At 43.5% G+C, this 22,419-nt stretch overlaps 2 protein-coding genes across 7 annotated transcripts in view; one reads left to right on the top strand and one right to left on the bottom strand.

Annotated features, from left to right (window-relative positions):
• The window catches only part of LOC135709140 (protein split ends-like), a 55,811-nt gene that overhangs the window by 5,787 nt on the left and 27,605 nt on the right, over positions 1-22,419 (bottom strand). For 5 of the 6 annotated variants that reach the window (XM_065231344.1, XM_065231346.1, XM_065231345.1 and 2 more), the window contains 3 exons: positions 4,519-10,728; positions 3,603-3,710; positions 3,081-3,522 (listed from right to left, as the gene is read on the bottom strand). In XM_065231344.1, coding sequence (XP_065087416.1) covers positions 3,081-3,522; positions 3,603-3,710; positions 4,519-10,728 — 6,760 coding nt within the window. The remainder of the gene's footprint in view (positions 1-3,080; positions 3,523-3,602; positions 3,711-4,518; positions 10,729-22,419) is intronic. The other variant, XM_065231349.1, reaches the window with a different exon arrangement.
• Positions 20,392-21,260, top strand: LOC135709147 (uncharacterized). The gene is made up of 2 exons (XM_065231362.1): positions 20,392-20,806; positions 20,875-21,260. The coding sequence occupies exons 1-2, from the start codon at positions 20,392-20,394 to the stop codon at positions 21,258-21,260; spliced, it is 801 nt and encodes a 266-aa protein (XP_065087434.1).

The following is a 22,419-nucleotide window of genomic DNA, read 5'->3' as shown; positions in this document are numbered from 1 at the left end:
TGTATATAGTGGTATAGAGGGAAAAAAGGGATTATGAAAGAAACTCCTGAGGTCTTATGAGTGAATTTCAGAGACTTTAGTAATCAGCTTCGTAAGTTTTATGGATTAAGTTCAGAGACCTTATGAGTGATCTTTAGAAATCATATGAATCAATTGAAGTGCTTATGGGGCAACTACACTACGCATAACAGTCGCATTTGAATAGGAAATCAAGCAAGGATGTGACTGTTATGCTTTTATGGGCAGTACAGGGATGTGGTAGGTTAATTCCATAGGCCTTGCGGGCTATAAATCAACATCAGAGGACTCAAGGGTCAACTGTCTAATTGATGCTAATGACAATCTATCAAAATGCTCATCAGAATTTAAGCATGGGTCCAATATTAGGGACATTAGGGACATTGACCCCTATATACTGTATAGCTGATATTGGTCGTCTTATTGGACAAATCTAGAGATTTTTTACGTGTCGTATCAACTGTTCCGTAGTAGTGGAATATAAGCAGAAGGACAATCGTCCTGAAATAATGTACCTACTCTGGTTTGTTTTTAGAAAAACCCTTTGAATTAACGATGCCTTTTAGATGCAGGATCATCGACTAGGCCAAGTGGACTGTATACGGGATGATCGGCTCGACGAATGAGAACACTTTTGCTACTTGACCAACAACTTTAATTTATTCACTTTGCTTCTACTGCTATACAGTTTGGTGGTTCAAAAACGAGTCTTAAGTCGAATAGGTATAAGCTTGTTTTTATTCGTATGGTTCGCTCCGCCTCTCGTCGATAAAATCAGTGGTGAAAGATTTTATGCAATACATATTGACAACACTATTTTTGACGTCGTAACTGAACAAATTGACTATAACGGGGGAAGCCCATTTGGCATAAAGTCGTTTGGCCATTTGTTAGCCAAGATGTGATGAACTAGCCCCGGCTAAAAATCACTTGAATAAAGTTTAAAAAAAGAGATTATGCCAAAGGCAGTAATGTCAAACGATTCACTTTGTCATTTTTAAGTTTTTCGAAGATTATGCCAAATTACTTTATGCCGATCAATCTTATGCCAAATTGGCTTCCCCCAGTGACGAAAGCTATTTCGTCAATATCGCCGTTGCAGCAGTAGATGGGATGGAATTGTGCTGAAAACTATATTGCTGAAGCTGGGAACTTTCTTGGTTAATATATTGAAATACAATCACAAAATATATTCCCGTATTCGATCGAAAGTTTTTTTTCTCTTGGGTTGGGATTTTACGCCGGCTCTTAACTGAATGTTCTTTGAGTACTTTCGCATTTGTTAATTGAGAGCTTTCTAAGCCTGTACTCTTTTTGCATTAGTATATTGTGTAGCAAGTTCCGTACAATCGTATTCTATTGCCCAGGGAAGTCGAGAAATTTTCCAGCCCGAAAAATTCCTAAACAGGACCGGGGAATCGAACCCAGCCGCCTTCAGTATGGTCTTGTTTTATAGCTGCGCCTTTCCCGACTGAGCTAAACCCCTGAGCTAAGCGAAACGTATAGATATCTGCCGTAAGAAATGTGTTAAAAAACATTTCGTTTGAAAACGGAACTAAGAAAGAATATAAAATACGTTAGGTTACTTATAGCGCCTTCTACCCTAATAATATTTTTATTAAGGTGGTAAACCAATCCTAAACTATAGATCAAGAGATATTATTTTTAAAAATATGCTCACTAGCACCACCTAATGAATTTGAACTAAATGTGAAATCTGTAAAATTGGCGCAATTCGGGAGTTTTCGAAATGGCCGCAATCAAGAGATCTCAGTATATAATAATATGTTTACTCACTAACACCATCTTCTGTGCCAATTTCGAACTAATCAAACTGCCATCTTGAAAGTATCACTCGACTGAACAGCTTTGCCGATGACGAGAACATTCCACATCATTAGGGCCTAGGGTATATCTTATAGAGCTGGTTTCTTTGGCCGCGCTTAAGCCTTAGACCAGGTTTAACCCATATCAGTAAACCTGTACCAGCAATATTGCTTTGCTCACTAGCGCCACCATGTGAGACTAAAATGTTTTGAATTAAAATGCGGTTACGTCTTAAAATTCTCACGCAATTATATTTGGTCAGGATCATAAGGATCAAATTCTGCCAAAATTCATAAATTAAACTTTTATTTTTTTCTAGGCGCTAACAGCACCTAGTTGGTCAACTCCGAAGTCAAAGCATCCATCTTGTTTGAATCCTAGGACATTGGACAAGACAAGTAGTGTCTTATTTTTGGGATGCTGGGCGGAAATGAGTTAAACTAACCAGAAGGTTCCAAGGAGATCCAGAACTGATTTTATCCAAGTTTTCAAAGAGGATGATGAAAATTGGTTAGATCTTTGCTTTGTATACGAATCAATATTTTAAATGTATATTCCACATACCTATTGTTGTTCTGTATCTTGGGAAATGACAAATGAATTATTCTATAAAATCTGGGACACTGCAACTTCTCTGGTCATCTTGGTAGCAGGTCAACGAATTCCAAGACTTTCTGAATCTGGAATCTATTGACTACGAAGAAGCTATGACCCTATCCGGGCAGTTTCTGGTATAAGGCTAGGAATTATATTGCCCCTGTTCATTTTTTGAGATTGATAAGAATTGTTTACCTTTTTTTCTCAGATTCATCGGGCCATTCTAAAATTTTGTTTGGGGTATTCAATAATTATTAATTTGATCTTTGCTTTAACGGAGCTGTGTTTTTCGTATTTTACTGTAACTAGATCAACTGTCGGTCTTAAACTTCAATAGGACCATTGCTTAGGCCTTAAGGTATGTCCCTAACAAATTCTTCGAAGACAGCGTATTGTTATTCTTGAATATGTTCAACTAACGTACGTGAGGCGTGTGTGTGTTTGTGGAAAACAACTTAACGGGGAAACGTTACAATCGGGGAAACTGTTGTGCTCAGAGAAACGTCGTACAATCTTCACATCCAACTATAATTTGGAAACATTTACGAAAAAAACGTAAACCAGTACGGATGATCAACGTGCCCTCAGATGTTAAACTGGAATGGCTAAGTTTATAGAGAGCAACCATCTCTACTAACCTCGATTTCCTCCATAGTAATGTTTGTTGGGATTACCCATTGCTTGTGCCATATTGGCTTGCTGCTGCTGACCGGGATTATGACCGGACTGACGGATCGGTCGCTGCTGATGCATACCCGGCACTGGTGGCTGCGAGTAATTGGTCGGTCGTTGAATCGGCGATGGGTACCGCTGAGGAATACCACCACCCTGCACGCCTTGCGGAGGTCGTCCTCCTACTCCACCAGCGGCACCTCCTAGTCCTGCCGGAGGTTGCTGATTCGGTGGCATCATATTACGATTCGGGTTGGGCTGCTGAGACTGCGGTGGCTGAGCCATCTGCTGCTGTGGATGCTGTTGCGGATTCGGCTGTTGTGGTTGCTGTTGCTGCGGATTGGACTGTTGACTCTGCTGCTGCTGTTGTTGCTGTTGTTGCTGCATCAGTTGATTTTGTAGCTCCCACTGATAAGAGATTATTTTAAATAAACGGAAAAAAAGTTAAATTAACACTTTTTCAATTGCTTGAAAGCGCACAAACTTACTGCTGTCGTTGCGTAACCCTTATGGTGAGGTGGACTCGCTTGAGGTGGAATCTGTTTTAAATTATTCATGCCATCAGAATTCAAAGGGCTTTTCAGCTGCCGACCATTCTGCAAGGATTAACAAAGGGGAAGAGTGTTTCATTTTTCATTCGTACGACTATATGAACTCACACAAACACATACAAATTTTGCAAAAACATCACCTTATTAGTTATACTAGTGACCATCAATCAAGTATGAAAATTCCAATTCAAATTCAGTGAGTAGCTGGTACATGACAAATGATTAATCCTTGCAAATTGGAATGAAGTTTTCTAGTAGAAAACATTTAGGTGATACGATCCAGAAGCCCGGGCTCTGATGCCACTTCGCATTTTCCAAGCGATAATTATCTGCCCCCGGAAAACAAAGGGCTGTTCAGTAACTACGTAGACAGTTTAGGTGGGGGGGGACATACAAATTTTAAAAATAGCGAGGGGAGTCTACGTAGTTAATGAACAGCCCCAAATTGGTAATGCAAATTTAATGCCTGAAACCGCAATAGTGTCCAAGAAACGTTGGATCGTATCACCTTAACGGAATGAAACTTAAATAAAGCGGTGCGTTGCCCACACCAAACGAGGTGAACTTGAACATATTTTCAGCGGAAAATGAGTAATAATAGATGGGTTTGCATTTTGTCTAGGTTTTATTTTATCGATACATTTTAGTATTTAGCAAATATGTTTCTTTTCACCTGGAATATAGTATATTATGCTCTAAATTCCTGCACTAGGTGTTCAAAATCACCTCAAACTCATACTTAAGTGTTTGCGTGCTGCCACCAAAATGAAACAAACAATACGACACAAAAAAAAGAAAGCATAAACCACAAGGAAGTAAACTACTTATAGTGTTTGAACGGGTGATAACTCACGGGATCCTGCATGTGTGACTGTGGTTGGTTTCCCTTCATGTATGCCGCAGCAGCTGCTGATTGTGGATTCGTAGTCGGACCTCCTCGATACTGCTGCGAAATCGCTGCATTTGCCGCTAGTGCCAACGGTGAACTCAAAAACTGCGATGCGTTGGCATAGTTCGGTAACTGCTGCTGTGGCGGTGGGGCATTGGAAGGAGTTTGTGCCCCGTGGCCACCGAACATACCTGCAGCTGCCGCCTGAATGCCATAATTCTGTGTAGCGCCTGCTCCACCGAAAAATGCACTTTGGCCACCAGCGGAGTTTGAATAGAAGCTGTTGTTTTGCAGTGGTGGAGCCGGTTGGAACATACCCATATATTGCTGACCATAGGGCTGGCCAACGGAACCACTCTTAGAGCCTATTGCACCGATTTGTTGGGACGAAGGTTTCACCGACGAAGACATGAGCGAGTTTGTGCTCGATGAGATCAGCATTGTGCTGGGATTATTCAATTGCTGCGATGGCGATGGATTGTAAGGGCTTTGGACGGCACCGCCCATACGAAAGTGGGATGTAATACTCGGATATATGTCCGGCGTGGGGGCAGTTTGCAGATTCGGGGGCGTGGCCATGTACGCATTATACGGTCCAGTTCCGGTAGTTCCATAGTGACCGGGGAATTGCGAAAACTGCGAACGACCCGCTGCCTCGATTTGGAATGCATTGTAGAGACCTCCTTGAGAAGGCATTGCTGAAGAATTGTAAATCACGGCTGGTGGCGACGGGATGGCAGACATTCCATACTGCGATGGTTGATAGTACGTCTGCGGCGCGGATGGAATAGTACCTTGCTGCATCGGGGGTGGCGAAAGACCTAAGCCCGTCGATTGATGCATATTTTGCTGTGTTGGTTTCACTTTGCATACGTTAACATTGTTGGCTAGCACGTCAGCCGCATGTTTCATATTCATGTTCGCTGCCGCTTGATGCTGAATGTTATTTCCTTGCCCAACAACTGCATGCTGTTGGTTGCTATAATTGTTATCGCCATCATTTCCACCTGATCCTCCGATTACTACGCTTTCGTTGTTGGCTTTATTGAAATGCTGATCAAGAGACTGCTGTTCTTGGCCAAACCCTCCCGCATACGACTGACCTGCGGCGGCAGCAGCAGCCAATGAATGAGCAGGATGGGTATGAGACAGATTACCGTGTGAGTGTTGGAACTGATGAAGATGTTGTTGATGCTGAGAGGATACTACCGCAAAATTGGCTGCCAGTTGAACAGCTGCAGCAGCCGCACTAGAGGGATCCTCGGTGACATGTTCTGGTACAGTTGGCATCTCCCATACTTTCTTCACGCTGGCAATCTTCAAGTTGAGTTCTGCCGTCGATGGAGATATCATGTTCTGTGCCTTCGGAAGACATAGTCCGGCAGCTTTATTTTTAGCTTCGATCAGTTGAGAAATTTCGGCATCAAAAAATGGCTTCATTTCCTTGTCGTAATCAGCATCCGCTGGCTTCTGAAACGTCATGTTATGGAGAGCACTTGTAATAACATCGGTTTGAGAACTCGGTTGTTGTTGTTGCGTCACCGGTTGCTGCATTTGTTGCTGCTGGGCCTGCTGCGGAAGCGGTTGATGTTGTTGTGGTCCATTTGCTGACTGCGGTCTCTGCGGTTGCTGTGGTTGTTGTTCCATAATATCTTGCATTGATCCAGCGGTAGCACCACCAGCAACCACTTTGAATACTTCCTCCTGCGATGGATGTCTCACCGGGTGATCCTGTTTGCACATTTGTGCCATCTGCTGTTGCTGTTGGTGTTGTGGTTGTTGTTGTTGCTGTTGATGCTGTTGTTGAAGAACACCAAGTGGACCAGTAGGTCCTCCAGAATGTTGGCGTTTGATTTGGGCTGATGGAGGTATCTGCTGTTGTTGTTGTTGCTGTTGTTGTTGCTGCTGTTGTTGTTGTTGTTGTTGTTGTTGCTGTTGCTGTTGCTGTTGTTGTTGCTGTTGTTGTTGCTGCTGCTGCAACTGTTGCTGTACTTGAATTTGGAGTGGCTGTTGCAGCGTCTGTTGCTGCTGTTGTTGTTGTTGATGGTGGTGCTGTTGCACTGCTGCAGCAACGGCAGCTGTCGAAGACTTGTAGTTGGTGTTTTCGAAAATGATAGTATTTACGGGTGGCGTGGCTCCGTCCAAATGTTGCTTACTATTATCAGTCTTTGAAGAGTTGACGTTCAACGTGCTTACCTTCTCTTGCGCTGCTGGTTGCTGAGAATTTGCCGTAGTGTTTGATTCAGACTCATTGGTTTCGCTACCACTTTGTTGACCATCCTGGAATCCACCATCACGTCGATCCTTGGGTTTAACCAAACGTGGAGTAATGTTCATCGAGCGAGCGCTGGCCTGACTTCGCGTATCTTGAACAGGCTTAGCCTGCTGGATGCCTGGGGCAGCAGGAGTTGTTGTCACCTTTTGACCTGCTGCAGCTGCTGCTCCTGGTGGACCAACGGTGATTGGTTTTGTGGTCGTTGAAGGCTTTCCGGAAGCTGCGGGTGCTGTCTGCTGTGGTGCTTTCATAACTGTTGGTTGTTGCAGCTGCGGTTGCTGTTGTTGTTGTTGTTGTTGCTGCTGTTGTTGCTGCTGCTGTTGCTGTTTAGCTCGAAGTTGTGTACTTTTTTGGCTGTCCTTGCTCACATCATCCGTATCATGACTCTCGCTGTCGGTTTTGGTTTTTTCCTTCACCTTCTCATCGTGAGATTCTGTTTTACTGTCATTTCGAGGGATTTGCTCCAAGGAAGCCTTAAGTTTTTCCTGCTCGGAAAGTGTCTCTTCTGCAGGTTTACCAGGAGGTTTCATGTTTCCAGAAGGACTCCTTTGAGGCAGTGACCCACTTGGCTTTGACCCGCCAACCGGTTTGTTTGTGAGGCCAGCACTCAAAGCAGCTTGTTTCTGCTTTGTTCGGTCATCAGCGTTCGAAGTTTGATCAACAGGTTTGCTATCCTTTGGTGCCGTTTGATTCTTTGAGTCGCCTTTCTCTTCGCTGCTTCCAAAAGGACTCTTAGAACTAGGCGGCCCATACCCGTCAATTTTCTTTCCAACTGTTGATTTACGAAAACCTGGACCACTCATAGCGGTACTCATACCGCCACGACCTCTTCGAGATGGTTCTCCTCGTGGTGCAAACCCTTCTTTCATATTTTGTGACTGACCACCAACCGATGAACCGCCATGCCGATACTGATTCCCTTCTTTACGCTCGTATTTTCCGTCCTTTCTGAACTCTTCTTCGCCATCATCAGAATAGTCCGATTCGCTCCAATAGTCTTGGTTGTAGTTACGGCCATGTCCGACTCTAGGTCCACCACCACCTCTACGACCCCAACTGCTGCCACCACGATGATATCCTCCTCCACCGCCATAACCGCTTCCTCTCGGATGACCTCCTCCTCGCGGTTCGTGTCTTCCCGTTCCTCTCGGATGCATCGGTTTCTTCGATCCATATTTGCTGTCATCCATCTCTTTGCCACTGCCAACACTTCCCTGAGAAGTGCTCATTTTGCCTTCCTGTTCGCCCTCTTTTCCACTAACGCTTTTTGACGCTTCTGCACCAGATACATCTTTTTTGTCATCCACAGTCGAACTCTGCTCCAAAGCCTTCAATTGAGCCTCTTCAGCAGCCTCGACAGTATCTTCCCACGCTCTCGACAGCAGTTTGGGTTCATTTGATTTAAATTCGTCGCTCCTTGCGTTGGCTTTCGATGGTTCTTCAGGCAACGTAGCTGAAGATTCTTTGATTCTCTGTAGAATCTGCTTTGGCTCACCCTCAGATAGAACTGAAGATTCAGAAATTCTACGGTTTTCCATCTGCTGTTGTTGCAGGTGAAGTTGTTGCAGCTGATTTTCTTTAGCCAGAGCTGCAGCAGCTTCCGCCTGCCGTCTGTCCTCCTTCTCGGTTTCACATTCCCATGAACCAATGATTTCTCTGGAACTGTTATGATGGTGATGATCCAACTGACGATTATTATCGTCACTAGACACACTAGTTTTCCTTTGAGATGTGTCGGACACACTTCTGACCAATTGTGGGGTAGTTCTACCACCGCTTAGCTTACTTGACGATTCTCTTCCACTGCTACTAAAACGATCGTCCTCCTCCGAATCGATACGACGTTTCATTATTTCTCTGGGAACCATTTCCCGCTCTCGTTGTTGATCCCTATCTTTAGTTGCTCCATCACGATCATCTCCACGATCTCTCATATCGCGGCTGCGAGAATTATCGTCCCCTGGAGCACCCCTTCTGGAGGAGGTGGAAGATTGAGTCTTTCCATAATTCTGCTGACTATGAATAAAACGTGGATCATACTGCTGAGCGAATGGAACATTCTTCCCCTCGCTTTGCTGTTGCGACTGCGACGCTATTGGCCCTTGATTGGCAGTGCTATTGTTGCGACCGTTGTTCTGGTCTCTGCTGATGTAGTTTCCGCTACCCTGCAAACTGCTGCCCGAGGGGTTGCGCTCAAGCTTACGCTTCTGGAATCGAGGCGGTAAATTGGATTGAAAATTCTTCGAGAACGGCGGTACCTCTCCCCATACTTCTGTCCTATCTCCTCGCTCTACTCTATCCCGATCTCCTCTATCTCGATCACGATAGTCTCTCTCATGTCTTCCATAATCAAAACGATCACGATCACGATCTCGAAATTCTTTCGAGTCAACCCTTTCTCGATCTCCTCCACGGCCGCTCGAACTGCTACGTTCCTTAACTTCACTGGATTCGTTATAACCAGTCACTGTTTGCTCACGCTCTTCATCGTCTTTCGTCGTCATTGGCGAAGGAGTGATAGGTCCCGCTGCGGTGTCTTCTGTCTTCTTTCGGCTCAACTTCTGTTCGAGTTCCTGAAGTTTTCTTGCTGCCGCTTGCTTCCGTTCCATTTCCCGTCTCTGATCCTCTTCCCGCCGTTGCTTTAACCTTTCTTTTGCTTCTGCATCCAACCCTCGACCACCTATGTGACCATTTTGCTGAGTTGGCCGCATGGACGATTGTTCTCGTTCTCGTTCCTGTCGCTCACGTTCGATCCGTTCCATTCGTTCCTGTTCAAGCCTCTCCTGTTCTCGTTCCACCTCGCGACTCCAAGCCATTCGCTTATCATCCTCCTGTTGCGACTGTTGTTGCTGCTGCTGTGTTGGCTGCTGTTGCTGCTGCTGTGTTGGTTGCTGTTGCTGCTGCTGCTGCTGCTGCTGTGGGGGTGGTGATTTTTCCTGTTTCGTTGCGTGCAATGGAATCTCTTTCGGTGGACTCGGTTCCAATTCATCATCAGAGAATTGCAATTTCTGGTTGTAATCAATTTCGTCATCCTTGGCCCAGCCTTCATCCATAGAAATTGCCTCAATACGCTGTAGTTCTTCATCTCGAATGATTGGCCTCTGAATAAGTATGTCCGGTTCAGCATACGTGGAAGGAGCCGTTTGCGAGCGGTGATCATCATGCTGATGTTGCTGCTGCTGTTGTTGTTGTTGTTGCTGTTGCTGTTGTTGTTGTTGCTGTTGTTGTTGTTGCTGTTGTTGTTGCTGTTGTTGTTGTCTATTGGCAAGACGAGGAGGTTGCATCTGTCCACGACGGCCACCGGAATACGAGTCACGATATCTACCACCCGACTGCGTTGGCGAATAATTTGATCCATGAGATTGATGATGATTCGTCGAAGAGCCCGCAAAACTTGGTAGCATACTGTTGTATCCAGCGTTGTTGCTGCTGTTGTTGTTGTTGTTGTTGTTGCTGTTGTTGCTGTTGTTGTTGTTGTTTCGCATGCCACCTCCACCTCCTCCTCCACCACCGCCGCCACCATTGCCACGATTGATATCCTCGTTCGGTGGCGGTGGCGTAACAGAATTTCCACCTCCGCCTCCGTTGCCACGATACATGAACGGTGGCATCAGCGCACGGAACTGGGGTGGCAGAGGAGCAGCCGGTTGCTGTTGGGGGCCCTGGCCCTGTTGGTTGCTGTTTGGCCCGTTCATACCTCCGGCGCTGTTTCCGACTCCACTGCCTTGCTGTTGTTGCTGCATCCAACTCGCTGCATCCGTTTGTGGCCTCAAACTGACATGCGGACCTTCCATATACTGACTCGTCGGTCTTCCGTCGATGCCATCGTGGTGGTGATGATGCTGCTGCTTGCTGCTCGGACCATACTGACCAGTGCCATCCAGGGAGGGGAACTCGTTCTGAAAATGGAAAGAAAAGAAATATTCAATGTCTATTTTATAAAGTAGAAACCCGGAAGACCTTTTCATATGATCATATCTACACCTGCTGTAAGCCATTTCGTGGAACGCAGTTTTCTGAAATGAATATTTTTTGAGGGAAACCGATTTTCCGGTAGCACTTTCCTTCCCATGGTAACAGGTAGGACAGGTGATCCATAACTTGTCAGTCCTTCTTATGTTTGTCAATCTACCATTGAATAATCAGTACTTATTAAAAATTCTCAGTGTGCTCATTATTCTCGTCCATAAATATTCTTGAGAATTCAACATAGAAATACAATTAAAACACTTTTGATTTTAAACAAAAACTTTATTTACTGGATTCGATAATTTTAGACTGTATGGAACATCTTTTGTTCTAGCACTTTTTCCAAAAAAACGTTTTTGCATGTCAAAACAACGAAAAACCTTCAGGGAAGGAAAGGGTTAAGTAACATGCAGCTTTACTAGGAAATGTGAATCTAGTAGAAAACGGTATTCCGCGAAATGTTGTTTCTGATAAATTGACGCGCAGTTAAGATGACTGATTCAATCAGTTACAGTTACCATGATATCGAGTGTGATGAAATTCAAAATGTAGACTATGGGATACCACTTGAATATTCAAAGAAATCCCTACTTAAACCAATACAATTAATCTCATGAAAATTACGGGATTTCCACATACTCAGATTATATGTGCGTGTCCGCAATAGCCTTAATTCCACGTCGAAAATATGAGTGGGGCTCACCACACAGGCATGATGGCGACAACATGACATGAATGATTTTTTTTCCTTATAAATATTTGTGGAATAATTGCAAAATGCAAATCTAGCGTTCAGAATCATAAGAGCCTATCTGCAATGGTGGATTTCTTCATCGATTTTCGATGCGTTTGCTGTTGATTTTAAAAGCCAATACAGTCTTTTACAACGCAGTATTGGAAACATTTCAGAAAATTATTTAACTGAACTGTAGTAACCCGAGTAAAGTCGGTTAACAAAATGAAAGCAAACCGATCATTCGTCGTTGAACGTTCCACAGAGCAAGTTTTCTTTACGCTGCTCTCCGCCGTAGCAATATATTTTATAAGTTATACGTTCCCCGGAGGAAGCAACTATGTCAGCCGATCCTGAAGATTGGATTGTTCAACGGTTAAATCATCAACCACCACTATGCTACAAGGCTTACCCCTGATGACTCGAAAGGTCCGTGGGTTGTTTTTTCCGGCCCAAACTTTCTTTGGATATTCCTCGGATCTCAAAGGATCGGACAAAACATTGTTCGGCCGTAACCGATATCTTTAGAGTGACGCGTTACGGTTGATGACTGAAAACAGGGAAACCGGATTGCTGTCTGCGAGCATTTTTCGATAGAATACGTTCTACGTTCAAAGTTATGACGTAGAAATTGAAGGAGTGGTCACAGAAGTCTGATTTGTGAAGATTTCCTGCAAGCCGAATCCATTGGAATTTTCAAAAACCGTGTCCTACCGAAAGTCAAGGTACTGGAATGCATTCAATTACAGGCACGAAAAAAACGTACTCCCGGTCAGACTCGTTCCGTGTGACCTTTTCAGGTTCTTCGTTACCTACCTACGTCACAATTGGGAACGTTCGACTACCTGTACGCTTCAAGCAACTAGGTCACACTGCAGACTTTTGCTCCAACAAACCGTGCTGCGATCAATGTCAAACCCTTAGGGGTCTCCCTTTGTTCAGTCAGTAAAGGTGCAGCTACAAAGCAAAACCATACTGGAGGTGGCTGGGTTCGATTCCCGGTCCATTCTAGAATTTTTTCGGGTTGGAAAATTTTCGACTTCCGTGGGCATATAGTATGGTTGTGCTTGCCACTCAATTTCACTAATGCAGAAATGGTACAGGCATCGAAAGCTCTCAATTAATAACTGTGGAAATGCATCTAGAACACTAAGCTGAGAGCACGCAATAAACTAATATGCGATAAACAATAAGCTTGAAATGCGAAGTAGAAGAAGAAGACCAGCTGAAACTTGGACACAGCTGGGTGGCGTAGTCTGGGCAATGTTGTCAATACGACAATAGCAAAGAGAGAAGCTGCAACTCGAACACTGACGCGGTAACCATTACACGGTATAGTCGCTATATTCATAATCTGGCGGATAGAATCTCGGGAGCCAATTGAGGTGTCAAATAGCGGAGCCAATCGAGCAAATCACGACCAACAACAGAAAAGAGCACATCAGCTATTGCGAACAAAACTTCGGAAACCCTTTTCTCGTGACTCAAGGCTCGCCTACACAAACTAACACCATCTTTGGGTTGGAGAAAGTTTCCCCTATCCGATGATGCTGGTAATTTGCGTTCGATTGGCGAGGAAAGAATAATCAAAGTTTTGTTTTTGAAAGTTGATAGTACCTTTTCAATTGTTTGTCTACAATATATTGAACTGCACTCTAAAAAATCTTCACGTTAATGCTACGTGAAAAATCACGTAACCTCTTTAACACCCCACTTCGATCATTTCCACGTGGCTCACGTCAATGTCAAATTAAATTTTGATAAAATTTACGTGATTTTCATGTTCGTTGATGCTAAGGGAATTTCACGTAAAAAGTAAATGATAATCATGTACACTCTACAACATATACGCATCCAATCTACGTGAAAAATCACGTAGCTCATTCGAATGCTTCAACTTTCATGTTTACATGATGGTAGTAAAATTGATAAATATATCATGCACTGGAGCTAATGATGAATGTGACAACATTTTCAATCAAACTTCTATGTGCGGTTGTGTGATTGTGGTGTGCTTACGTAAAATGAGTTTACGTATGGCAATATGGCGGCATCGATTTTATTAGTGGAAGAAGTGATTCCTTTAACAGCATACTGCAACTGTTTGAAGGTATTTTTTATATTATTTTGCTTTATTTGAAATCCGTCAAACACTGCCAATTAACGGCGCCGGTGGAGTAGTGGTAAGCGTGATTACCTCTCACCCCAGCAGGCCTGGGTTCAATCCCAGTCGGCGCCGCCGGGATGTTCTGAGGCATAACATCTCTGATCACGCCTTCCTTCGGATGGGAAGTAAAGCCGTTGGTCCCCGGTTCATGAGTTGATGGGTCGATAGGTAGGGTCCAGGTGTGGGAGCTGCCTTCCTGGCACGTCGGTAGCATTGGTGCTCAGCACGGAAAACAAGATCGACGGAAAAAAACAAACCAAAGGAAAAAAAAATACACTGCCAAATAAATTTATTTCGATTTCAGAGACTGGATTACAAGATACAATTTAAGAGTATTTTCCAAAGGTCAATTTAGCCTGACTCGGCAGTAAACAGTGCAAATGGATATTGCATCTGAATCGAAATCTGAATTATCATGATCAATTAAGTGTTGGAAAAGCGAAATAATTAGTATTACCGTTTCAATGACATTCTTGACGTATTAATAAAAAAAAATGCTCACAATGTTTAAATATTCTTTTCTTGGACAAAATGGAAAACAGTATTTGCTAGATCCGGTAAAGACCACATCAAAATCACGTCAACATTACATGCAAATCCATTCCAATTATAGTGGAAACCACGGAAAGTAAACATAAGATGAACAATATTGTCCAGTAAATATCATTTCAAAATCACTAAACATTACGCGATAACCGCTTCCAACTTAAGTGGAAATCACGTTATTTTTACCTTACTGTTCACGTCAACCGCTAAATGGGAATATTTTTGGCTACATGGTATTAACGTAAATGTTACGTGAAAAGTAGTATGGACGAAAGCTACCTATGTTTTCATGTAGATCGGACGTGCATATTTTTAGGAGTGTGGTTCCGCTTTTTGATAGATCGAAATTCTATCCGCCAGACTAATGGTAAATATAGCGACTATATTGCATGGCGGTAACGGAAATGCTTCGCCAACCCGAGCGTCTGTCCATCACGGAGGTACTGCTCTAGTGGCTGAATAAGAAATGCTCTTCCCCGGAACAACACCCTACTGTTTCCGAAATTTATAAATTGTTACAGAAACCAACAGAGAAAGATGAAGAACTGATATTGCGGAAACGACTTATAGCGCAAAACAAAGAACAAGAATTGGAACGTAGCGGCGCCGAGGGTATAGTGGTAAGCGTGATTGCCTCTCACCCCAAAGGGCCGGGGTGCAATCGCAGTCGGTGCCGCCGGGATTTTCTGAGGCATAGAATCTTTGATCCACACCTTCCTTCGGGACAGGTACTGTTATATTATTTGCTAGCGAGGCACGACGCATGCTGCTTGAAATCCTAGGACTGAGTGAAGTCCGTCGGCCGAACTTTGGAGATCACAAACTATCATAGAGACAGGTACTGTTATATTCTGATATTCGAGGTGAAAACGCTCCCCGGCACCGTGGAGTTGGTTTCCTACTTAGCAACCAGGCACTGGCAGAGGATAATCGTTGCCAGATTTAGAACACGGATTCGAAACCCTACCATAATCCAATCTCATGCGCCAACCGATGCTGCCGAGCTACAGAACAAGGATAATTTCTACAGACAACTGAATGCCATCGTGGATAAAGTTCCAAAGGGTGACATCAAGATCTACACTGGCGACTTCAATGATCAGATCGGCTCCGACAACACGGACTATAAACGTGTCATGGGACGCCATGGTCTCGGAGACATGAGCGATAACGGTGAGCTGTTCGCAGAATGTTGTGGCAATAACGACATGGTGATCGGGGGCTCGCTCTTTCCTCATCCACCAGTGCACAAAGTCATTCAACCGTAATGGAGATGGAGCCTTCTTGACATCCAGGATAAACGCAGCGCCGAAATCGCGTCTGACCATCACCTATTATTCGATGAGATCCGCCCACGCATTGCACGGACCCAGCGGCCGGAGGAGAGGCTCGGGCGGTGATTCAAAACACGTCGACTAGAAGTTCCAGCTGTGAAAAAATCGTGCATTGAAGAACTTGAGACCCGAGCAACGGTAGTTCCGGAAGGTGGCAGCGTAGAATAACAGTGGACGGCCATCAAGAATACCTTTATCGAGACAAGTGAGAACAATCTGAGTAAGCTGCGTACTGAGCGGAAAGAGTGGATCACTTATGAAACCTAAGGAGCGTAGAGAAACAAAATCCGCGATAGAACAGGTGAGAACCAAAGGAGCCAAGAATGATGCCCGTCAACGGTATTCGGCTCTAGAGAAGGCAGTCAAACGCTCTTGCAAACGGAACACTCCCTATATATATATATTTTTTTTTTTTTAATTCTTTATTAAAGAGATTTTTAGCCTTAGGCTAGTTCATCTCTAAACTCCCTGGCTGACGAAGGAGAAAAAGTCGCAACAACTGGCGATATTCGCTTCCCCTACGATATCTCATGACGCCTGAGTGGAATAAGGATGAATCCGAAGAAGCCAGTGAAAGACGCGACTGGACAGTTACTTACCGATCCCACTGACCAGCTGAAACGTTGGTTTGAGTACTTCGAACAACTTCTTCTAGTTTCGACATCCAACCAGCCATCAACATCTCGGCATGATCCGCCAAGGGTGTGGCGATTCACTCGCGTCAACTCCGAGGCTTCATCACTGCATGAGATTGAAGCAGCTAGCTCTCGGGGGTGGATTGCGCCATGAAAGCTGAGTAAATATTTGTTGTATTTTTTAATTTGTTATATTTTCTCTGCTACAGCAAATAATGTAAATTTTATGTTCTTCTGAGTTCTGAGTTTCTGTTGAGTTGAGGTAAAAGGTCTTTCAGCAAATTAGCTTTGATATTGCACATTAAGGGGACATCGAACGGGGGCAAATATGGAAATTAATTCTCACATTAAAGAATATTGATAAACTTATAGCATTAAAATCAAAAGGCAATCGTTCCACATGATTACTTGTTATTTTGAGTGTTTTATTTAGTTTTTGGACATTTAGGAAAATATAGGATATTGAGTAACTGATAAACCCCTAAAAAGGCGTTCGAATAGCTTCTATAAAATATTCTTATTAAATTTGGGGTCCCCAAATCCCGTATTCTTCTTTTTCTTCTTCGCATTTCAAGCTTATTGCTTATCGAATATTAGTTTATAGCGTGCTCTCAATAACTGTTTTAGATGCACTTCCACAGTTATTAATTGAGAGCTTCCGATGCCTGTACCATTTCTGCATTAGTATAATTGTGTGGCAAGTACAATCATAACTCTATGCCCTAGTGGCGCCGGTAGTGTAGCGGTAAGCGTGATTGCCTCTCACCCCAGCAGGCCTGGATTCAATCCCAGTCGGCGCCGTCGGGATGTTCTGAGGCATAACATCTCTGATCACGCCTTCCTTTCGGAAGGGAAGTAAAGCTGTTGGTCCCGGTTCATGAATTGATGGGTCGATAGGTAGGGTGTAGAAGCTGCCTTCCTGGCGTCGGTAGCATTGGTGCTCAGCACGGAAAACAAGATCGACGGAAAACAAGTCAAGAAGAAAAAAAACTCTATGCCCAGAGAAGTCGAAAAAAAATCCAATCAGAAAAATTGCTAGACCGGACAGGAGCTAAGGGAGGTCCCAATCTCTATGATCCCTACATACGGACCGTTTAAAACAGATATGTATTAAATGCTATTGAATGTCAATCAAACAAAATTGAAAATTATTTAGAAAAATAAACTTTTTTGTAAAGAGAAACTCGCCAAAGCTACCATTGTAGTGGGGTGACATAATAAAATGCTATCAAGATTTTTTTATATCTATCGCCAATCATCCAATTTCACCCGGTGATCAATTTGCCCCCGGACTTTTTTAATTTTTTTGTGGCGAAATGTAGAATCCATATCTTTATTTGATTTTCCTTGTACATAAAGGGTGTCCACGATGAAATTGCCACACTATGAAATTGCTCTAACTTTTTAACCGTTGGGTAGAATTTAATGAAAATTTGGGTGGATTTAGTTCATAGTGCATTATTTACATCCTGCAAGTTTTAAAGTCCTGTGATCAAAACTCGCGGAAATGGAGTCGAAAGAACAGCTCGTGCGTGATAAAATCTTGCGCATTCATCACGAGAACAAGGATCTCTCGCATCGTTCCATCGCTAAAACGTTGGGAATCGCGAATTCCACGGTGTCGCGAGTGATTAAGCGGTTCGAGGAACGGTTGACCACCGATCGGAAGCCCAGAAGTGAAGGAAAAAGTATTCCGTACAACACCAAAATCACAACCGTGTAGTTGGGGCCTTCAACCGAAATCCGAACGCCTCCGTTAGGGATGTGGCTAAGAAGCTGCACCTAAGCCGAAGTTTTGTCCAGAAGGCCAAAACTAAGGCTGGGCTTCGAACGTTCAAGGTACAAAAGGCCCCTAATCGCGACGAGAAGCAGAACAAGTCCGCCAAAACCCGTGCCAGGAAGTTGTATCTCAACATGCTGACGAAAGTTGAATGCTGCATCATGGACGACGAAACATATGTGAAGGCCGACTTCAAACAGATCCCCGGCAACCTGTTTTTCACGGCCAAGGATAAGTTCAGCGTTCCGGAGCATGTCCGCACTCAGAAGATGTCCAAATTTGCGAAGAAATTCCTGGTTTGGCAAGCCATCTGCACGTGCGGGAAGCGGAGTGCACCTTTCGTGACCCAGGACACGATGAACGGACAGGTGTACATAAAAGAGTGCCTCCAGAAGCGGCTGCTTCCTCTCCTGAAGGCCCACAACGTCCCAACAATCTTCTGGCCGGATTTGGCCTCATGCCACTACTCCAAGGACGTGCTGAAGTGGTATGCGGACAATAAGGTCAATTTCGTGCCGAAAATGTTCAACCCTCCCAACACTCCGGAGCTCCGCCCCATCGAGAAGTACTGGGCGATTATGAAGCAGCACCTTCTTAAACGACCTAAGGTAGTGAAGACAGTCGAGGAACTGAAGAAAGTATGGGTTTACATGCAAAAAACGGTTGATTCACAGGTTGTGCAGAATCTTATGGCCGGGGTTAAGGCCAAGGTGCGGGCATTTGCGTATGGACTGTAAATAAAATACAAGTAAAATGGTAAAATGAAGTTTAATAGTTATTTCTCAATCCCTAAAAATTTGATGGCAATCGGATGAAAACTCGAATTTTGCGAATCAATTTTGTGTGTGGCAATTTCATCGTGGACACCCTTTACTGAAATATTTTATTAATAAACTAAAGATAACTACTAATCCTATTCCTATTTTTGTTCTGTGGTATGGGATTGCTATTAAAGCTGAGTTCCGAAACCGTTGGGGAGATATGTTTAGCGGGATCTGTGCGAGAAGTTTAGATCCTCCAATGACTTCGAAAATAAATAACCGCTGCATAGACAGATGGTGGCTCAAATCCTATGAGCTTGCATCGGTCGGAATAAGAAGGAAGATTGGTCGGATCGGTCCAGGGAAGTTGTCTCAGTGCAAAACGTAAGAACCTTTTCTGCACCCGTTCTATCGTGAGCTACATTATAAGGGGACCAAATCGTAACAGCGTACTCCAGCATGCTACGAACCAACAAATAGTAGAGCGTTTTAAAGCGTGGATGTCGGTGAACTCAGAAGGGTGACGACGGATGAATCTCAGCCAGTGCTGCAAATTTTCAAATCATTCATTTGAATCCGAGCAAACATGAACAATCAGTCGATTCTGATAACTCTTCTATTCATCAGAACCATCAATGTCAATGAATCGATTTGACAGATGGGTGTGCTTCATTCATGCGGGTTGCTTTTCGCTGTCTTTATTTTGTTCAATTGAATGAACCCTCATTCATTCGAATCACCATTCATACAGTTCCTCGAGTTTTACTCTTGTCAAATGAAAAGGCAAGTCTATCAATTGACTTACTGATCACGATTCAATTGATCTTCGCGTGGTAGTGCTAAACGTTAAGATTTGGTTCAAAGTAGAATCCCAAGAATGGAAAGCCAAAAAAGAAAAACTGAAAATTCTAAAAGTTTTGCCGAAATCACAGCCCAATTCGTGCAAAAAGACGGAGAACGGGTGTACTGCCGGATTGAAGGCAACAACAAGTGCACATACATCCAATCAAAATACGATGCCGGAAACTTTATCCGTCATTTTCGGACTCGTCACACAAACCTGGCTAAAGAGCACGGTTTGATAAGTGAACATGCAACGCCGAAGAAAAAACCTCGCATTATCCCTAAAAAATCAGTTCCAATTGACAAACAGTTGCTCGTGGATTCAGCCATAAAACTCGTAACCTACCATCATCTTCCACTGTCGTGTTTCCAGTGGGAAGGCCTTAGACAGCTACTGGATCCCTTAGAAGCAGCTGTGGGAATCAAGCTGAACCGATCAAACGCAACAGTACACATTGAGCAAGCAGCATCTAAAATCCGGACAACCATGGCAATCGAAATGAAAACCAGACTGTTATGCTTAATGATCGACTCAGCCTCTCGACTTAACCATCATGTTCTGGGGATTGGAGTGCAATTCGCTGTGGGTGACACAATTGTAACCAGAACACTAGGTGAGAAGATCTATAATTAATTTTGACACTTTTTTTGAGAACATATTTGCTATAGGTATGATCGAGGTCAAGGACCGTCAAACTGCTGGTTTTTTGAAATCAAAAGTTCTCGAAATACTGGCTCGATATGGTCTCAAGCTTGATCAAATTTTTGCGATAACGGTCGACAATGGAGCCAACATGCTTGCTTGTGTCAGGCAGCTCAAGGATGAGTTTGAGGCATCATTGATTCCTATGTTGACTGAAGAAGACGACGAAGCATCAAACAGCATTGCTGAGGAAATGGCCGAGAAGATTACAAATGAGTTCCATGACCAGGCACGAGAGAACTTAAACCTGGTGAGATGTGCCGTACACACCCTACAGCTGGCCATCCTCGATGTCGTGGATAAAAGCCACCCTAACGTGAAGCAAGTTACTGAGGTTGCCAAACGCTGTAAAAACGTGAAATACAAAACGAATTTCGATTACCACAACGCCACATATCCTCCAGTTTGGTGCCAGACAAGATGGGGTGGGATATTCAAGATGCTCGATAGTTTTTTAGAGCAGAAATCCTTCTTTGTCCAACTGGGACAGGAGTTCCCTGAGCTATGTAAGATAAATTTAGAACTCTACAAAAGAAATAACGATAACACAAATCATCATCATTATTTATAACAGATCTTTCATCCAACTGGGAATTCGTCGAGCAATATGTTGAAGCATTCAGGCCATTATTCGTTTGCACAAAAAAATTCCAAGAAGCTCACATGTCACTTAACGATTTTTATCTTGAATGGTTGATGACAATACGCGAGGTGAGACAGCTGGAAAACAATCCGTTTTCCAAAGTTTTGGTCGAATCGCTGACAAGGAGACTCACAAACCTCAAAGGCTCTATGGCGTTTAAAATGGCATTATATCTGGACCCGCGGCTTTCTTTCGATTCCGTTGAACCGACTACCTCGGCTAATGACAACAGTGAAACCAACGAAAAGGATGATTTTATCACGGAAATGTTTGGTGGAACATTGGTTGCTTCATCTTCAAACTCCACATTCCAGTAGCAGGTTAAGGCTCTTGAGGCGGAACAACGTCAACCTACGTCATACAACGTGTGGCAACATTGGATGAACCGTAAGACTAGTCACCGTAAGCTATCTGCTGTTGCTGCAGTGGTAATGTCTGTACCAGCGACGCAGTCAATGGTTGAAAGGGCGTTCAGCGCTCTAGCACTGGTTCTTTCACCCCATCGGTCCACATTAGGCGAGGGCACATTGGAAAACATCCTACTGATAAAGCTAAACCGGGAGGTTTATGAACAAATAATCCCTACTCTATACAATTGGAAGGATTCATTGGCCGACTATTGAGGACGGCATCTTCGGAATCAACTGATTTTCTTATTTTTTATTTTTCATCAATTGCTTTGTTTCAACTGTTTCTTGGCTCAATTGGTTGAAAGACGACAGAAAAATAGAGGTGGGTGGACGGCACCACCCGCCACATAAATGGAGGGATTACTTGTTTTTCTATGATCAGTGATAATAAGGACATATATTCAAATAGAATAAGGGCCTAGCACCTGTTGTACACGATGACTTCTCTCAATGATGACTAGGAATTTAAGACACGCTCACGCAAACCAAAATAACCACCAGACAGGGGCAGTCTTTCCCTACCCGAAAGTTATGTTGGTTTACGTGGGCAAGTCTGATTTTCTAAAAATCATGTAGAGAAGGTATTGTTGATAAAAGTTGTTAGGCCCTTTTCCAGTTCTATCTAGAATTATTCAATCTTTATGGCTATAGCATATAGGCACCCAGGCAATAATCAACACATAAAAACCAACCACCTTACCAGTGAGCACTTTTCCTATAGCTCGTGAACTCTTCCTTATTCATGTTCATTTAATTAATTTATTCTTCAGTTAGTAACCACTTCACCATTCTTGAAAGATTAAATTACATGTAGACAATTTGAAAATTATGTACACTGACAGACTAACTCACTTCACCCAAAAGGAATTCAATGTCGTTATTTTTTCAATAATTCAAATAAGGCCATTCATAAAAAATCGATTTATTAAGAAATGGTGATGACAATTGTAGAGGTAGGTGGCTATACTTGATTCGGGGTATGCTTGATCCACTTTCATGAGATGCGTAGCCAATGCTAAAAAGTTTTGTTTATTTCTGTAGAACTGGAAAAAGGGCCTAACAGTTT

This window comes from Ochlerotatus camptorhynchus, unplaced genomic scaffold, assembly GCF_037179485.1.
Source record: "Ochlerotatus camptorhynchus isolate MF236.1 unplaced genomic scaffold, CSIRO-AGI_Acam_v1.1 ptg000351l, whole genome shotgun sequence".
Lineage (NCBI taxonomy): Eukaryota > Metazoa > Arthropoda > Insecta > Diptera > Culicidae > Ochlerotatus > Ochlerotatus camptorhynchus.
The sequence above is the reverse complement of the archived record's forward strand: the minus strand, read 5'-3'. Positions and strand labels throughout refer to the sequence as shown.